The 15,478-nt window shown below is 51.3% G+C and overlaps 1 protein-coding gene across 3 annotated transcripts in view; it reads left to right on the top strand.

Annotated features, from left to right (window-relative positions):
- Positions 1-15,478, top strand: part of SYNM (synemin) — a 34,911-nt gene that overhangs the window by 7,666 nt on the left and 11,767 nt on the right. The window contains exons 3-5 of one of the 3 annotated variants that reach the window (XM_074354204.1): positions 7,354-7,424; positions 9,095-11,514; positions 12,430-15,357. In XM_074354204.1, coding sequence (XP_074210305.1) covers positions 7,354-7,424; positions 9,095-11,514; positions 12,430-12,768 — 2,830 coding nt within the window. In that variant the 3' untranslated portion in view covers positions 12,769-15,357. Of the gene's footprint in view, positions 1-7,353; positions 7,425-9,094; positions 15,358-15,478 lie in introns of those variants that run through there. The other 2 variants (XM_074354205.1, XM_074354203.1) reach the window with 2 other exon arrangements.

Below are 15,478 nucleotides of genomic sequence, written 5' to 3'. Positions count from 1 at the left end.
ATGGGTCGCAGAGCAGTGCCGAAGTGGGGGCCCTCAGTGCCCCCTTCCTGCCCCTGGGGGTACAGGGTCTCTGGTTGGGTGGCCCCTCATCTCCTGCAGCTTTTGTGACTGGTGAGGACAGCATTTTAGGGATGCAGGCTTAGAGCTTTCTCCTTAGAAATCTCATGGGGTAAACAACTGCAAAATTAAATTGGTAGGGTATTCAAACAAATGCTGAGTGAGATGAGCTAAACTTGACTAATAAGGAAAACTTCAAAATAGTTGGGTTTTATTTGGGGGAAGGAAGCATTAATTAGGATTTTTTTTCTCATTTGCAAGTGACAGAAGCTCTCTTACACTGGCTTAAGTTAAAAAAAAAAGGCATTTATTACTCGTATCTCTATAAAAGTCCTTAGTTTCAGGCACAGTAGGTCCTTGTACCTGGATGAGGTTATAGGCGGGCGGTCTGTCCCTGCCACCTCTGGTCCCTTCATTCCTGGCTCTGCCCTTGCTGTGGCAGGAGGGACCCCAAGCAGCCACAGGCTTTGGCCCTTGCAGCCCCACTCCCCTGGTCAGAGGAGGGGGCTCTTTCCCACCATCCCAGCAGAACTCAGCCCCCCTCTCTACCGCCTCTGGCTCTGTTGGGTCATGTGCTGTCCTTGGCCAGGGGACAGAGTGCTCTAGAAATTGGAAGGTTCGGCCTCCCATGGGTTACAGGGGCTGAGACTGGGGTGGGAGGCACCCCAAACCAGGCACCATTCTAGAGCCCAGAAAACCCACACCTGCGCCATGTTAGGTGACACCTGGTGAGTCTTTTTCCCTCCAGACATTTGTATCTTCTGTCTCCTTTTTGTAAAAGTTCTCTCTCTGGGCTGGAATCAGGGGACTTTGATTTTCTGCCTTGCCTTTCTGGGGTTTTGAGCCCTTTCCTTCCTCGCTTTGTCCTGCCCCCAGTTCTGTGTCATGAAAAGTCAGAGGGCACAGGTGGGCATCCTGCCCAAGGGGCTGGGGCCTTACCTCTCTGGTAGGTGCTCACAGCCCGGGCAGCTTGCTTCCCTCTAGGCCCCTGGTTGTGAGCCTTTCTCGCTCATGTCAGTGGAGTGACTGTCAGCAAGGACAGTTTGCTCCTGTCTGCGGCTGGGCATTTCTCTAACCCAATTAGGGACTGGCTCGGCCATCTCCTCGGAATTTAGGAGGCGTCAGTGCTTTTGGGGCAGTGGGATTGACGTCACTGCACGTCTTCCTGAAGTCCAGGTTTGTGTAGGGAAGAGTGGAGCTCGGCCCTGCCAGCCACAGATCCCAGCCTCCGTGGTCAGAGCTGCGGCCGGACACCCCTCCCCTCCCACCCCCCAGTGCTCAGGATTTGGTCTGAGAGGTGCCCATAGGCCTACAAGACATACAGGTGGTTGAAATAACCCATTTCTTTGGACAAGCCAAAAGCCTAGCATTTTTATCACTGATTAGTGTCCCGAAGATAAGCCCTATGGTCCTCCGTGACTCTTTCAGTACTTGGTGCTGCTGCCCAAATTCCGAGGCCAGGGATGAAAATTCCTCTTCACATGTGCCCATGTGATCTTATTGACCTCGACCCATCATCTCTGTGATGTTGACCTTCCTCCCACACCCTGTCTCTCCAAGGGCGGCAGGGACAGTCAGCCTGGTGGGGACGCTGTTCCAGGGCTGCGGTGGCTGCCACCATGGTGGGCATGGCTCCCCCCTCATGGCCGGGATCACGTGGCTCAGCCCCAGGTTTGCCCTGCAGCCGCCGAGCCCCTGGCATGCTTAGCTGACAGCCAACTCCTGACCGCACTCTCACACATGGGAGAAGGGCCGTGGTTCCTGAAGGTTGAAAGCACTTTCCAGTATAGCAAGACTTTGTCGGTTGTGCTGAGGCCAGACCTCAAGTGTCGTCACCACTTCCAAACCCAGATATCTGGCCCTTTCTGGTAACCTTCCTGGTGAAGAAGAAATATTAAAGTAATAATAACAGAGCATAACTCATAATTTATAGATACAGGTATATAGTGGATAAGTAAATATATAATTTAGTAAAATAATAAAATTTTAAAAAAGCAAATGCAGAGTCTAAGACTGGAGAATTTCACCAAACCTAGTTGGCAGCTGGAAGGCCCTGGTGCCTGGCCTGGCAGGTGAATGTGACCACGAGCCCTTTCCTGCCATGTTGCAGGTGATGGTTGGCAGGAGCCATGGGGCTGGGCTGCAGCCGAGGATGCCAAGAGGAAGGGAGAGTGTGGGAGAAGGCGTCTGCCTATCACCAGTGGAGTCACGTGGGGCTGGAGAGGCTTATCTGCCTGATTCGTAACTGCGAGGTTTTTCCTGGGGTGCAGGTGTTTGTTACTTGAGGCACTGGGTGATGAGGAGAGAGGCTCAGAAACAGGATGGGGCGTGGTTCCCAGCCACACCTGCATGTGAGCATCATCCGGAGAACCTGATGAAGCATCAGCCCCTGGGCGCAGTCCTAGATACCTGGACTTGATTAGCGCAGGGTGGGCCCAGTTGTGGAGTTAGAGCTCTGAGGATGATTGTCAGGTGTATCCAGGGCAGAGAAGCACTGGTCCAGGGCCTTGCTTATGAGGGACCCGTAGACCATAGTGTCAACATTACAAGGCATGTCAAGCTTGAGAAATCTCGGGCCCACCCCAAACCTCCTGATCAGAGTTGCCTCGTCACAAGATCCCAGGTGGTTTGTGTGCTAACTGCTACTTTGCAGAGCAGCCTGGGCATCCAGAAAGCTCTAACCCTGTCTCACAGCAGCCTTGCAAAGGATGGGCAGGCTCAGTGAGGTGCTGGGTGCTATGGGGGAGTGGAGGGAGTGTGCTGTGCAGGCTTCCTGAAGGAGGCAGTGTTGAGTCTTGCAGGAAGGGAGTCCAGGAGGAGACCATGTGGGAAGGTTTTCCCAGGCAGAGAGGGCAGCCTGGGTGAGGACTTGCCAACCGAGCTAGCACGGCATCTGTGGCGGTGCCGAGCTTTTGGGTGTCCCTGGGCAGCTGGGTTTTGGGGGCCTGTGATGGAGGCCACGTGTGATGGATGGGTAAGAGCCACACCCGTGAAGCCATGTTTTGTGAGCTGAGGGCTGTGCTCTCAGGCTGCTCCACAATACTTGGCATGCAGCGGTGATGCCGGCTCAGAGGGACTTAGAGGTGTGACCACGTGCTGAGGACCACATGCCGTGGATAAGGCTGCGTGGACCTAGGGAGCCCCCTATGCAGGGAACAAGTCCCGTCCCAAAAGACACACAAGTGCAAGGTTTCTGAAATCAGAAGAGTTGTGAGAATCAGGGGAGGCTTCTAGAGGGAGGTGAGATTGATCTGGATCTTGAAGGATGGCAGAGATTGGAACAGATGTAGGAGAAGGGGAGGGAGAAGTAGAGGGTATCGTGGGCGGAGGGAGGGACACAGTGTGCTTAGGTGAAAAGTCAAGCAAGATGTTAAAATAATAGAACGCGTGTTCCAGGAAAATACGTGGTTTACTGTCAGCTGACAGGATCAGCTGAAGATGGTTCTGAGAAGGAACCGAGAGCTTCCAGGCAGAGGTGATTAGGAGAGATTTTCAAGGGATGTGGGATTTCAGTTGGGCCTTGGAAGGGCGGGGAAAGTTGGGGGGTGGGTAGGAACTGGACCAGCAGAAAGGTGTCGGGAAGGAGCTCCAGGTGCACAAGGCAGGATTAAAAAATAAGTGGGGAAAGGAAAGTGCAGGGTGAGTGAGCAGGGCCCGGGAAGGAGGCAGACTGCGGGCCCAGATTGCCAGGAGGCAGAGGCCGCAGGGGGCTGTCCCAGGGCCGGCACCAGGGGGCGGGGAGGCGGCCGCTGGCCGGTGGAGTGTAGAGGGTCTGAGCCTGGAGTGGGAGCGGTATGTGTGTTTGGGGCGAGTGGGGCAGGGAGGCTCCTGCAGTCGCTGGAGATTTGGGTGGTGAGGACCTGAGTGTGGGCAGGGAGGGAGGGAGGGGCTGGAAGCAGGACGGCTCTGGGAGATGGGTCCTGCCCGGCACTGGAGCTTGCAGACTGGACCACCCTACACTGAGCCCTCTCCACAAGGCAGGTGCTTTTTCAGACTTAATTGGTGACCTGAAGACGGCGACTGGCAGTGTCCCGAACCCCTCCACTGCTGACATAAAGATCTGGCCCAAAGCTGTTGACTGAGAACTTGTAAAAAGCATGGTTAGAAAATAAATAGCCCCCTGCCCCCTCCCAAAAAAAAGAACAGAACCCAGTCATCAGGAGAGTAAGCTGTTAGAAAATATAATAGGAAAAAAAGATATTCACAATTGAAACAAAAAAATGCAAAAATATGGAGGAATAAACTGAGTCCAGAAACCACAAAACTGACGGTAAAGAGAAGCCCACTTTGGATTTCTGGTCTGGGGGACGGATGGTCTCCATTAAGAGTTTAAAAGCGGCTTTGTTACGTTTTTTGGGGGGTTGGGCGGGTGGAGGCTGTTAACATTTGTTCTCAGTTTCGCCTGGCAAAATGAAAAGCAGCCTCGAAGGATCTCTCAAAAAATAAAAACAAAAAAACCTGAAAGTGTAGTCTTGCTTGGCTGAATATGAAAGTGTACTGCAGAAACTTCCCACCTGGGGACCGTAAGGCAAGCCCTTTTAAAAGGTGAGACTCTGCATGTCTGTGCGGGCGGGGGACATGCAGGGCACCTGTTTCCTCTTTCTGATGGCAGTGGGTTTTAACTGAGAACATTCAGTCTCTGGGTTTAGACTGCTTATGAAGCAACACAGATAACTCCCGACGTTGGTAATTTCATCATTTTAGTGATATTTCTGGTTGCTCCATTAGTTTTTAGACCACCGGTGCCTTTTAATGTGTCTGTTCAAAGGAAAGCATTTCTTGGGAAATTCTCAAGGTCTTGGAGAAACAACACTTTGTTTTTCTTGAGTCCTACTTTTTGGAAAACTTATAAAATGTGTTAACGCTGAGACTTATCTGGTTATTGGGTGAAATATTTGAAGTTAATAAAATCTTGTAGTTTTAAGGATAGGTAATTAGGATCAACGGATACCCTTGGTTGCTAGCCTTCTCCATATGACTACATAAAGGAATTAACCCTCAGTTAACCATGCTTTTAGTTAATCCAGAATCTCTTCCTTTCATGAACTCCTCTAGTTAATGGAAAATCAGCTTTCTTCTGAGGTCAGTAGGAGGTGATGTCGACGATGAGGATGAAGATGGTGATGAAGATGATGACTGACATTTACTGAGCACATGTTCTCAGCAGCCTTTGTTGCCAGAACTTCCCAGTCACTTTATCCATTCCCACTGCCAACCTGTGGGTGCTCCCTGTTTCAGAAATGGGGAAACTGAGCCACAGAGGGCTTGAGCAGCTCACCCAGGGTCGTAGGACTAGGAAGTAGCAGGTCCAGGATTTGAATCCAGACCACCTGATTCTGGAGGTTTCTCTGTTAACCACTCCCTGTGCTTCCTCTCTCTGCTTTATCAGCAATGTTGTTCTTTCTGTCAATGGGTTTTTTTTTTTTTTTTCAGTCTCTGGAATTGACCATTGGGCTTTCTGTAGGTGGTTGCATCTGAGCACAGAGGGAGTGACCGGAGCCTCATGGCACCCGCATCTCCTTATTGTCTCTCATGGGCCAGTGGTTGGGACAGACCCTTTCTAGTTCCAGTGGTGACGCTGGTCCTGTGAATAAAATTCTACCCATCTCTCCTCCCTTCCCCCTCCAGTCTAGAGTGACAGGTGTTCCCCCACCTTCTCCTAGCCCCTTCCCTTTTTCCTCCCACAGCCCCCTACCTGTGTTTTGCCAGGAAGCACCACATAAACCCTCCCTCAACCCAGGACCAGGCAGGCTTCCCCGCTGGCGCTGCTTCTGGAAACATCCTCTGGCTCTCCACCATCCCTGACGCTGGTCCACACTTCTGGTGGGCGTGCAGGGTGGCGGCCTCGTGCCCGTGGTGCGGGGTGGCAGGGGCTGTGCCCTGAGAGTGCATCAGGATGATCTGGCCCAGCTGGGAGTCTGCTGCCTGGTGAGGCCTGTGGGGTCTATCAGGGCCTGGAGCCCGGCCAGAGGCCACATTAGCGCTTCCTTCTGCCCTCTGGGTTTGTCTGGCTGCCTTAATGAGGCTGGGGCCTGGTTTTCCCGCACTTGTTTGCTTGTTTTCCTGCCTCCTGAGAGAGGCCGCAGCCCATGGGGCTGTGTGAAGCATTGCTAATAGCCCGTGATTCAGGAGGTTGGCATTTCTCACCGGGCACCGTGGCTCAGAGGCAGCTTTCCTCCAACGCTCTCAAAATAACCAGAGTGCGCTCGACCCTGTTCTTAAAGTGGTACAAGGCTAGGCCTTCAAAACGTCCCTCCGAGAGCTTTTGAGGGAATCACCACCTTTGAATGAGTGGACATAGGACTTGGCGCTGGTCTGCCTGGCCCGCAAGTCCCCCCGTGGGCCTGGCGTCCCCCCTGTTTTCCTGCCCAGCTCTCGGCGGCCGTGTCAGCATTTCCAAGTGGGCCCGGCTTCTGGTTGCCCTTTGCCATTTACAGTGTGTTTCTTGGAACTGAAGTTGGTGACTTCACCTGTCGCTCTAGCAACCGAACAACTGTTGTGCCCGCGTCCCAGGGTCTCCGAGTGGCGGACACATGGTGCTGACCTGGTGCAGCGTGCGGGCCGTGGGCCCGACTTGTGTGCTCTCTCCTCAGGGGTCTGAGCCAGGGGCGTGAATAACAACTTAATGGAGATCCACAGTCATACACATGGCAGGTAGACAGGGCCGGAGAGACCACCTCGTTGAGTGCATTGTGCTGCTTTCTTAGAGAAGTGAGGCTCTGGGGGCGTGGTGGTGGAGTGGCGGTCTGCACCCTGTCTGCCTGCCAGCACGACTGTTTTTCATCTCTTAAGGTGTCTCCATGGAACCCAATTTGAAAACCACCATCTGCCTGCCTTATTTACAATCAAATGTCAGTCCTTGCTCTGCCCCTAGTCACCCCCTGACCTATGACTCCAGAAAGACTCCGGAGGGGTTAATACTAATTGTCCTGGGGCTCTCGCCCAGGGTGGCCTGCCAGGCATGGGCCTCTCCCCGCTTCAGGGAAGCCAGACCCCTGACCGCCCTTCCTGGGCCCACATCCTTCTGTCTCCTCCTTCTCCTTGCCCTGGGTTTGGAAGGGCTTTCTAGAAGGCCTTGGCTCTCCAGTCCTTCTGAAGCCCTGGCGCCCTCATTCTGTTCATTCGGCTGATCGATGCTCTCCCCAGCCAGGTCTGCTGGGCAGGCTGGCCTCACTGTGGTGTGGCCTCTTCAGACGCGTGACACTGACAGTGTGGCCGTTGACCAGACACATGGCCTACAGAGGCACTCCTCGTCTTTTACTTCTTAATGACTTTTAAAAATAACTATTTTTACAGAGCCTTACTGGAAGGAGAAAGTAACCCGGAGATCTTGATCTTGACTGAGCGCATTGAAAACGTGCCGCAAGGTAAATATGAGGAAAGCTCTTTGTTTCACATTAAGATGCTGTCCGTCTGGACGGGTTCATTCCATGGACAAAGAGTAAAGCATCGTTTATCTGGAATAGTCTTGGTAGATATGAATTTTTAGATAACCATCGTTCATCCCTCTCTTAAGTACCAAATAGATTTTATTTAATTGGCCATAGTTTAAATAATACTGCAAATGAGATTGTGGGAAAGGGCTTGATAAGCTCATTTGTTCATCTAGCCAGTGTTTGGGGGGTGCGTCCTGTCCCACGTGATGAGGAAGGGAAGGGCTGATGGGACGAGACCTGGGGGGTGTGAAGGGTGAGAAGGTGGACAGGGACTTGTTCGTCACACCCTTTGGAGGAAACACCCTTTACAGACCAAAGACCTACAGTCTTAACACAAGCCTGGGGAGGTATTACTCTGTGTGGCAGGCAGTCAGCAGCCTGGAACTCGAGACCCCACCAGGGCACAGGTGGGAAGGATCACACAGTTCTCACCACCCTAGGTTGGCGGGGGCAGCTCAGGGTCGGCCTCCATTCAGGCCAAAAGCTGCAGAACAAACTCGTACTTCTGTGGCTGCAGAACTGACATTAGAGTGGTCATTAGAAAGTCCCAAAGAACCTGTAAGATAACTTAAAAAAACAAAAACAAAAATAACTTCCATAGGGCTTTCTGGCCGAGCCAGGGCAGGTCACACTGCACGTGGTGTGTTCCTTGTACACCCTCCTCCGCATAGTCGCAGGCTCCGTGGGGGTTGCTGTATTCAAAATCGTGGTGTGTTGGGAACACGTGGTTGGCTGCCACGAGGGGAGACCCAGGGGTGAGAAGGCTCTGCCCAGCTCAGCAGGACGGGTGTCGCTGGGGAAGAGGGCAGCTGGTGCTCCTGGCTGCATTCCTTCCACGAGCTGCCACCCCTAAGAGCTGGTACCCAGGAGGTTTTGGACACTCCCACGGGTAGCTCTCTCTGTGCATGGTCCAGAGCAAAGCAGGAAGCCCCGTGGACCATGACATTAAAACAAATTGTAGTGTTGGTGATTGTCTTCCTGTGTTGGCAACTTCTCAAATGAGAAGTTTGGGTTTTTTTTTTAAAAAAAGTATAGAAATAGAAGAAATCAGAAAGTTTAAAAAGTTACGTTCTTCAATATTTGTTGGCTCACCATGGAAATCAAGGACGAATAAGAGCATTGTAAAGGGTGGAAGGGTAATGCCATTTAGTGTTTAGTAATTATGTCCTTTGTAGTAATTACGAAGCTCTTCTCTGCTGGAATAAGTAGAATAAAGTTACCGCAGCAGAGTGGAAATGAATGACTCCAAATGATCATCATGTTTTGAAATTTCTGCCACAAAAACTAGCACCCCTAACCTCTCTGGCACATGCGCTGTGCTTTACAGCCACATGTTTGATATATTTAAGATGGATATTTTAAGATCAGTAACTGGAGGAAAGTGTTGTGTGGAAGCTTTGTCCTGCTTTAATTTGTCATGGGATTTTTTTTTTAACTATTGGAAAAAAATAATTCAGAGGTTGAAACAATCTCATGATGACCCTTCTGTGGTCATAGTAGGTATTTATCATGATGGGACGGGACTGGACCTGTGGTGATGCTTTTAAGATGAAAACAGGTAATGATAAGTATCGTTCTAATGAACTGTTCAATTTCTACAGAATTCAGAAAAACTCCCTATCAATACAGCACCTCAGTGTTACAGAGGGAAAACGAGAGAAATCTGTTTCCAAGGCAGAAGGCACCCTCCACGACCTTCCATCACAGTGTGGCACCGCGTTCTGACCTGCTGGCTCGGCCGGGATCTCCGAAGGCCGTGGGAAGCGCTTCCAGAAGAGGCCTCCTGAGCTCCGGAGCCGCCTCCTTTACAACCACTCGCCTGGAAAACGCCTATGAAAAAACTGCCAGCCGTCAAAGCAACCTCAGAACTTTCTCTCCAACCCCTGATCTTTTAAGAAATACTGAAGCTCAAGTGAGAACCGAAGGGACAAAGGATGCCCCCGCCAGCTCAGCCAGAGAGTCCCCTCTTGCCCGAAAGCCCTACCAGGAGCGCTGGGACCACGTGACGGCAGGGGCTTCCAAAAGCACTTGGTCGAATGAGAGGACCGTCTTTTTGGGAAAGGAAACAGAAGCTGAAGCCACGAGGGGGCAGGAGAGAGGCAGACCGGGAACCATCCAAACAAAGCGAGAAGAGAAAATGTTTGATTCCAAAGAGAAGGCTTCAGAGGAAAGAAACCTAAGGTGGGAAGAACTGACAAAGTTAGATAAAGAAGCCAGAAAGCGAGAAAGCCAGCAAATGAGGGAAAGGGCCAAAGAGAAGGAGTCACTGAAGGAGAAAAGTGTGAGGGAGGGAGAGATACCGATCAGTCTGGAAGCCTCCCCGGGCGGCAGCCCGGAGGTGGCCCCGCAAGGTCCCCAGGTGCCCCTGCAGAAGGACGCTGGTGAAGGGACAGGTAGACGGGTGGAAACAAGGGAGGCTGGGTTCAGGCTGAGCACCAGCGACACCACAGGCTCTCTGAAAGGCGACTCCATGACCGAGACCATAGCCGAAAACATCGTGTCCAGTATCCTGAAGCAGTTCACCCACTCCCCCGAGACAGAAGCATCAGCCAGTGCTTTTCCAGACACAAAAGTCACTTACGTGGACCGGCAAGAGCTCCCCGGAGACGGAAAAACAAAGACTGAGATAGTCGTGGAGTCGAAACTGACTGAGGAGGTTGATGTTTTGGATGAAACGGGCCTGGACTACCTCTTAAACCAGGGTACTAAGGAGGTGGGGCTGAAAGGGAAGTCAGCTGAGCGGGTGATCGGAGATATAATCAATCTCGGGCTGAAAGGGAGAGAGGGGAGGGCGAAGGTCGTCAACGTGGAGATCATTGAAGAGCCCATGAGCTATGTCGGGGGCGAGAAGGCGGCTGAGTTTTCTACCCCATTCCAGGTGGAGGAGGTGGAAGATGCGTCTCCGGGCTCCAAGGGGCTTGTTGAGGAGGAGGAAGGTTATGAAGAAGCAGATGTCACGTTCTCAGGGAGTCGACATAAAAAGGCTCGGCCGCCCCAAGAGGACATAACTCACGTTGAAGAAGTGATGGAGGCAGGTGACTCAGAGGGAGAGCAGAGTTATTTCGTGTCGACCCCGGATGAACAGCCCGCGGGGCGCGATGGAGACGAAGGCTCCGTGTATGGGCAGATCCACATTGAAGAGGAATCCACCATCAGGTACTCCTGGCAGGATGAAATTGTACCGGGGTCTTGGAGAAGAGGCAATAAGGACGAAGCGCTGGGAGAGAAGGTTGTGAAGCCACCGGATGTTCCAGAACCATTTCTGGAGGGGGACCTGGGTTCTACTCACTGGAAAGAGCAGACTAGGAGTGGTGAATTTCATACCGAACCCATAGTCATTGAAAAGGAAATTAAGATACCACAGGAATTCCACACATCCATTAAGGAAGGCTTCAAGGAGCCCAGACACCAGCTGGTGGAGGTCATCGAGCAGCTGGAAGAAAGCCTCCCGGAGCGCATGAAGGAGGAGCTGTCTGCCCTGACCAGAGAGGACCAGGGCGGGCCCGAGGGCGTTTCAGTGGACGTAAAGAAAGTCCAGACCGCAGGTGGTGGGTCTGTGACCTTAGTTGCCGAAGTCAACCTCTTGCAGACTGTCGATGCCGACCAGTTAGACCTGGAGGAGCTGAGCAAGGATGAGGCGGGTGAGATAGAGAAGGCGGTGGAGGCGGTGGTACGGGACAGCTTGGCCAAGCGGCACAGCCCGGCACCTGGGAGCCCAGACGAGGAGGCCGGAGCGGAGGCCCCGGCTGCCGGCTTCCGCTTCAAGCGCTGGGCCACCCGGGAGCTGTACAGCCCCTCTGGTGAGGATGCCCACGCCGGCCCCGCCTCTCCTGGCCCAGAGCAGGTCGCTTCCCAGGGCCCGGTGTCGGCCACCGTGGAAGTCACCAGCCCAAGGGGCTTTGCCCAGTCACAGGTGCTAGAGGACGTCACTCAGTCTGTAAGGCACGTTAAAATAGCGCCCCCTGGAATTTGGAGGACTGAGCAAGTCTCACCCGAAGGACCCACTGCACAAGTGGTGGAGGTAAGTGGGGAAAGCGACCTGAGTCGGGCAGCGAGCTCGGCGGGAGCCAGCTGGTCTGCGAGGCACTTTCCTTTGGGTCCCGATCAAAGTCAAGTGTCCACAGAAGTCGTCTTCCAGGGGCCTGTCCCTGCCTGTCCCGAGGCAGAGGATGCAGAAGAGCCTGGCCCGTCAGAGCTTTCCACTGACGCCGACAGATCGGGGAGGCACAGCTCATTTAACTCCAAACAGTTTCATGCTAAGAGGGAGATAATTTTTCAGGCCCCCATTTCTGGGACAGGGAAGGCTGGTGATCATTTTCAAACAGAAGAGTCAGCGGGTACCCAGACCTCTGTAACGCACCTTCAGTTAGGCCCTAGAGAGGGGTTCAGTGAGCAAATCCAGCTCACAGCCCCCCTTTCAGAGCAGGTGGAGTTGGAGGTCAGAGAAGCTTCTGTGGACACTGAAGCGTGGACAGGGAGTGGCACATCCACCATGCATGTCAGAGTCGGGTCTCAGAGGCACCAAACCACCGAGCAGATAGTTCCCCCGCCCTGGGAATTTAGTGACTCAGAAAGCAGTGCCCACAGCGAGGGCGGGGCGGATGTGAGCCAGGCCACCCGCAGTTACACCGTGGGGAGGAAAATCCTGATGACTGAAAGGAGCACCTTCCAAGGGGCTGGGTCTCCTCAGGAGACCAGCGTGGGAGACACGTCTGGGGTGGAAGTGACATCGGGCATGAGCAGGTCCTTTAGGCACATTCAGCTGGGCCCCACAGAAACCCAAACCTCTGAGCACATTGTCTTCCACGGACCCGTCTCCACAGCATTTGCCCTTGCTGGCTCGGGAGACTCCCCTGAGCTAGGCGAGGTGGCAGATGGCAGCAGAACAGTAAGGCACGTTGCACTGGGGCCCAAAGAAACCTCATTTACCTTTCAGATGGACGTGAGTAATGTAGAGGCGACCCCCCGCTGGACACAAGAGGCCACGGTCCTCTTCCCCCAAGGGACGGAAGCAGAAGCTCATAGCGAGTCTGACCGTGGTACTTGGAGAGATGCTGGCAGTAGGAATGACCTGGCAGCCGGCGCGAGCTTTCAGGGCTCTGCTGGGGACAGACACCAGGCCCCTGGGGAAAAGGGCAAGGAGCAGGCTGAGTTTGATAAGACGGTGCAGCTACAGAGGATGGTAGACCAGAGGTCTGTGATTTCGGATGAAAAGAAGGTTGCCCTCCTGTATCTAGACAGTCAGGACGAGGAGAATGAGGGACACTGGTTCTGATGAACAGATGCTGTGTTTTACATGCTGTCTTACTTGGTAGCAACCAACACACAAAGGCCTTTACTTCTTTTGAGGGAAGGAGGTTCACTCTTTATTAAAACCTCCCCGTTTTTACTTTCTTCAAAGAGTGCTCCAGGCAATGTCAATTTGCTTTATAATCTGTAAAGTTTTCAAACTAATTCATGCCTTAAAAGGTGTTGGAATTTTATTGAGTTGGGACTTTGACAAAAAAAATTTTTTTTAATCTTTTTAGTCTTAAAAGTTCCTTTCTCTGGAGTCTTCTTTCTACTCCTAGAGACGATTTCTACCCCTTTTGCACCTGGTCACAGAAATGCCTCGCATTCTGTTTGAAACTATATTTAACTATCTAGGTAAGATGCCTACATGGTAACTAACGAGATTAAAGTAAAATATACATTAAATATATAAGAGTAAATTTTTTTTGCATGTGCCAATATGAAATAGTTAACTAACATCTTAAGGGAAAAATGAACACATTTTTCTCTGTCTGAAGTCTTCAAAAAGAAATTATAGGAAATAAGCAGATTAAAGAAAAAAAATCTAAGTGATTTCATCTTTAGGAAAAAGTTACTTGTCACAGAGTTAAATTCATTTTAAGACTTGAGTGAATTGCTTTCTACGTGCAGAACTTTAAAAAGTACATATAGTATTTTATTTATGGAGAGGATAGCTCCAGCCTAGCACAGGGTTTCCAGTCAGCACACTTGCTGTGTTTACACGGGCTCTTGGAAACCTATAGTGGGTCCGGAAGGGGCCAGGAGGTGGTCATTATGGAGAATCGCTTACAGTACCAGTTTTTTATGGAACTAGGTCATTAAGTAGTGCACAGTCTAAATAAATAGTTTTCTTCATTATAACCTTTAGAGTAGCCAGCTCTCGTCAGAGTATATTTGAGCTTTCCTGCACCTTAGCCCTTAGCATCGAAACAGGCAGTTGTACTGATGGGAGGCAGACCCTGAAGACAGTAAGAAGGACGTTGATGCTCAGACCACGGCTGGACTCGAGGGACGCTCACGCACAGTCAGGTTGGAAGCCCAGGAAGATGGGATGGAGGCCTTTCTGAGCTTGAAGAGTCAAGAGATGAAACAAGGCAACCAGCATCACGAAGGTTTTTACACTTTTGACAGAAGTCATTAGAGTTGGGGTGTTTTGTCCAGGAACACAAATAATACGTTAAATAGAATAAGATGTTTTGGGGAGGGAACTGGGTGCCCCTCCTGCCCCCCAGCCCTGAAGCCCCCAGGGAGGGCCCCGGGGGAGGGCAGAGGACCTCCTCTCCTGGGCTGCAGAGTGTGGACCTGCAGACACGCACCACTGAGTCTATGATAGGACAATGAGTGGCTCTGTTGGACACAAGGGTATTGTTTTTAAAGCTTCCATCTTTAAAGGTGTAGCATCACATAAAAATAGTACTTATAGCAGCACAGTGTTATTCTAACCCAGACGAGTTCCTTTCACATGTTGTCTAAACCATACTTCCTCTAACACAGTGTTGTAGAACTGCCTGGCTAGGGCACTGAGGGGTAACGATCGAGGGGTGCTGTCCTCAGGTAGGTTATGATGCTGGGCGGCGCGGCGGGTCGGGGGGAGGTATGGAATTTGAGGGTCTTCCCTCTGCGTTTCACACGATGGCCCTCACGCCTCCCCCAAGATGCGTATCTCCTCAGCGGCCAGGAGTGGTGACAGCGGGTAGTTTAGGGAGAGTGCGTTTTCCTAATCGAACGTGGAGGTTAAATGCAGCACAGCTTTCAGGATGATCTATTTTAAAAACACCGTGAAGCAGGGTAGAGAAAGAAAGTTGATCTGAACTGCGAGCGGGAACCTTTGTTACCTGCCAAATGAACTCGCTGGTGATTGTGACAAGTTGGTACAGAGGTGACGGCTTTGCCAACAAAGACTTCTCGTTTCTAATAGAAAGGTGAGCTGATTTTATGTTAGTGGTAGGTGGTGAATGGTATTTGTATAAGTGATTTATTGGTGAGAATTTGGTCAAGGTGACAGCCTACTGTTTTGATGACAAGACTGATGACGGAGAGGAGTCCGTTATGTGTGTCTAAGTGGGCTTCATTTAATGTCACTTAACGAGTGCTAATGTGAATAGGTTGTTTATTTCACGGCTCACCTCCTTTGGAAAATAAATATCTTAGATCTTAACTTTTATGTCTGTGTTGGAACTCGTATCTTCAGAAGCATCCTGCCAGGAGTACCAGTACCGAGTCATGAGCTGCCATGTTACTCAGTCCCTGGATCCCCCAGAGCAGGGTGCCCTGTGACAGTCACCCCATGGCTCCGGTTCCTTTAAAACCAGTCACTCCGGAGACAACATAGTCAGCTTGGTGGGACAGGGTGAGGACACAGCCAGTCTTCTCACGTTTATTGCTGTGTAGACGAGATGGTACTAATGGACTGTTTTTCACCTTCCCGCTGGTTGTTTTGATATTGTTTGTTTTAAAATGTATATTTAGAATGGAATCATCTAAAGAGCTGATCTTGCTAACCTCCTGTTCCCTACAAAGGGAAATGTCATATGAATGTGTAAAAATAAAACTCTAAGAAAAAAAAAAAAAACACTCCACTTGTTCCTAAAGAGAATGAATGTTTTCCAGTAGATGTTTTTGTGGTTTCTATTTAAATCCTAATGAAAGCATCTGTGTGTGTACGTGCACATTTTTATTATGGCACAGAATCA

Source organism: Camelus bactrianus, chromosome 27 (genome assembly GCF_048773025.1).
Source record: "Camelus bactrianus isolate YW-2024 breed Bactrian camel chromosome 27, ASM4877302v1, whole genome shotgun sequence".
Taxonomy (NCBI): Eukaryota; Metazoa; Chordata; class Mammalia; order Artiodactyla; family Camelidae; genus Camelus; species Camelus bactrianus.
This window is presented reverse-complemented; position numbering and strand designations above follow the sequence as displayed.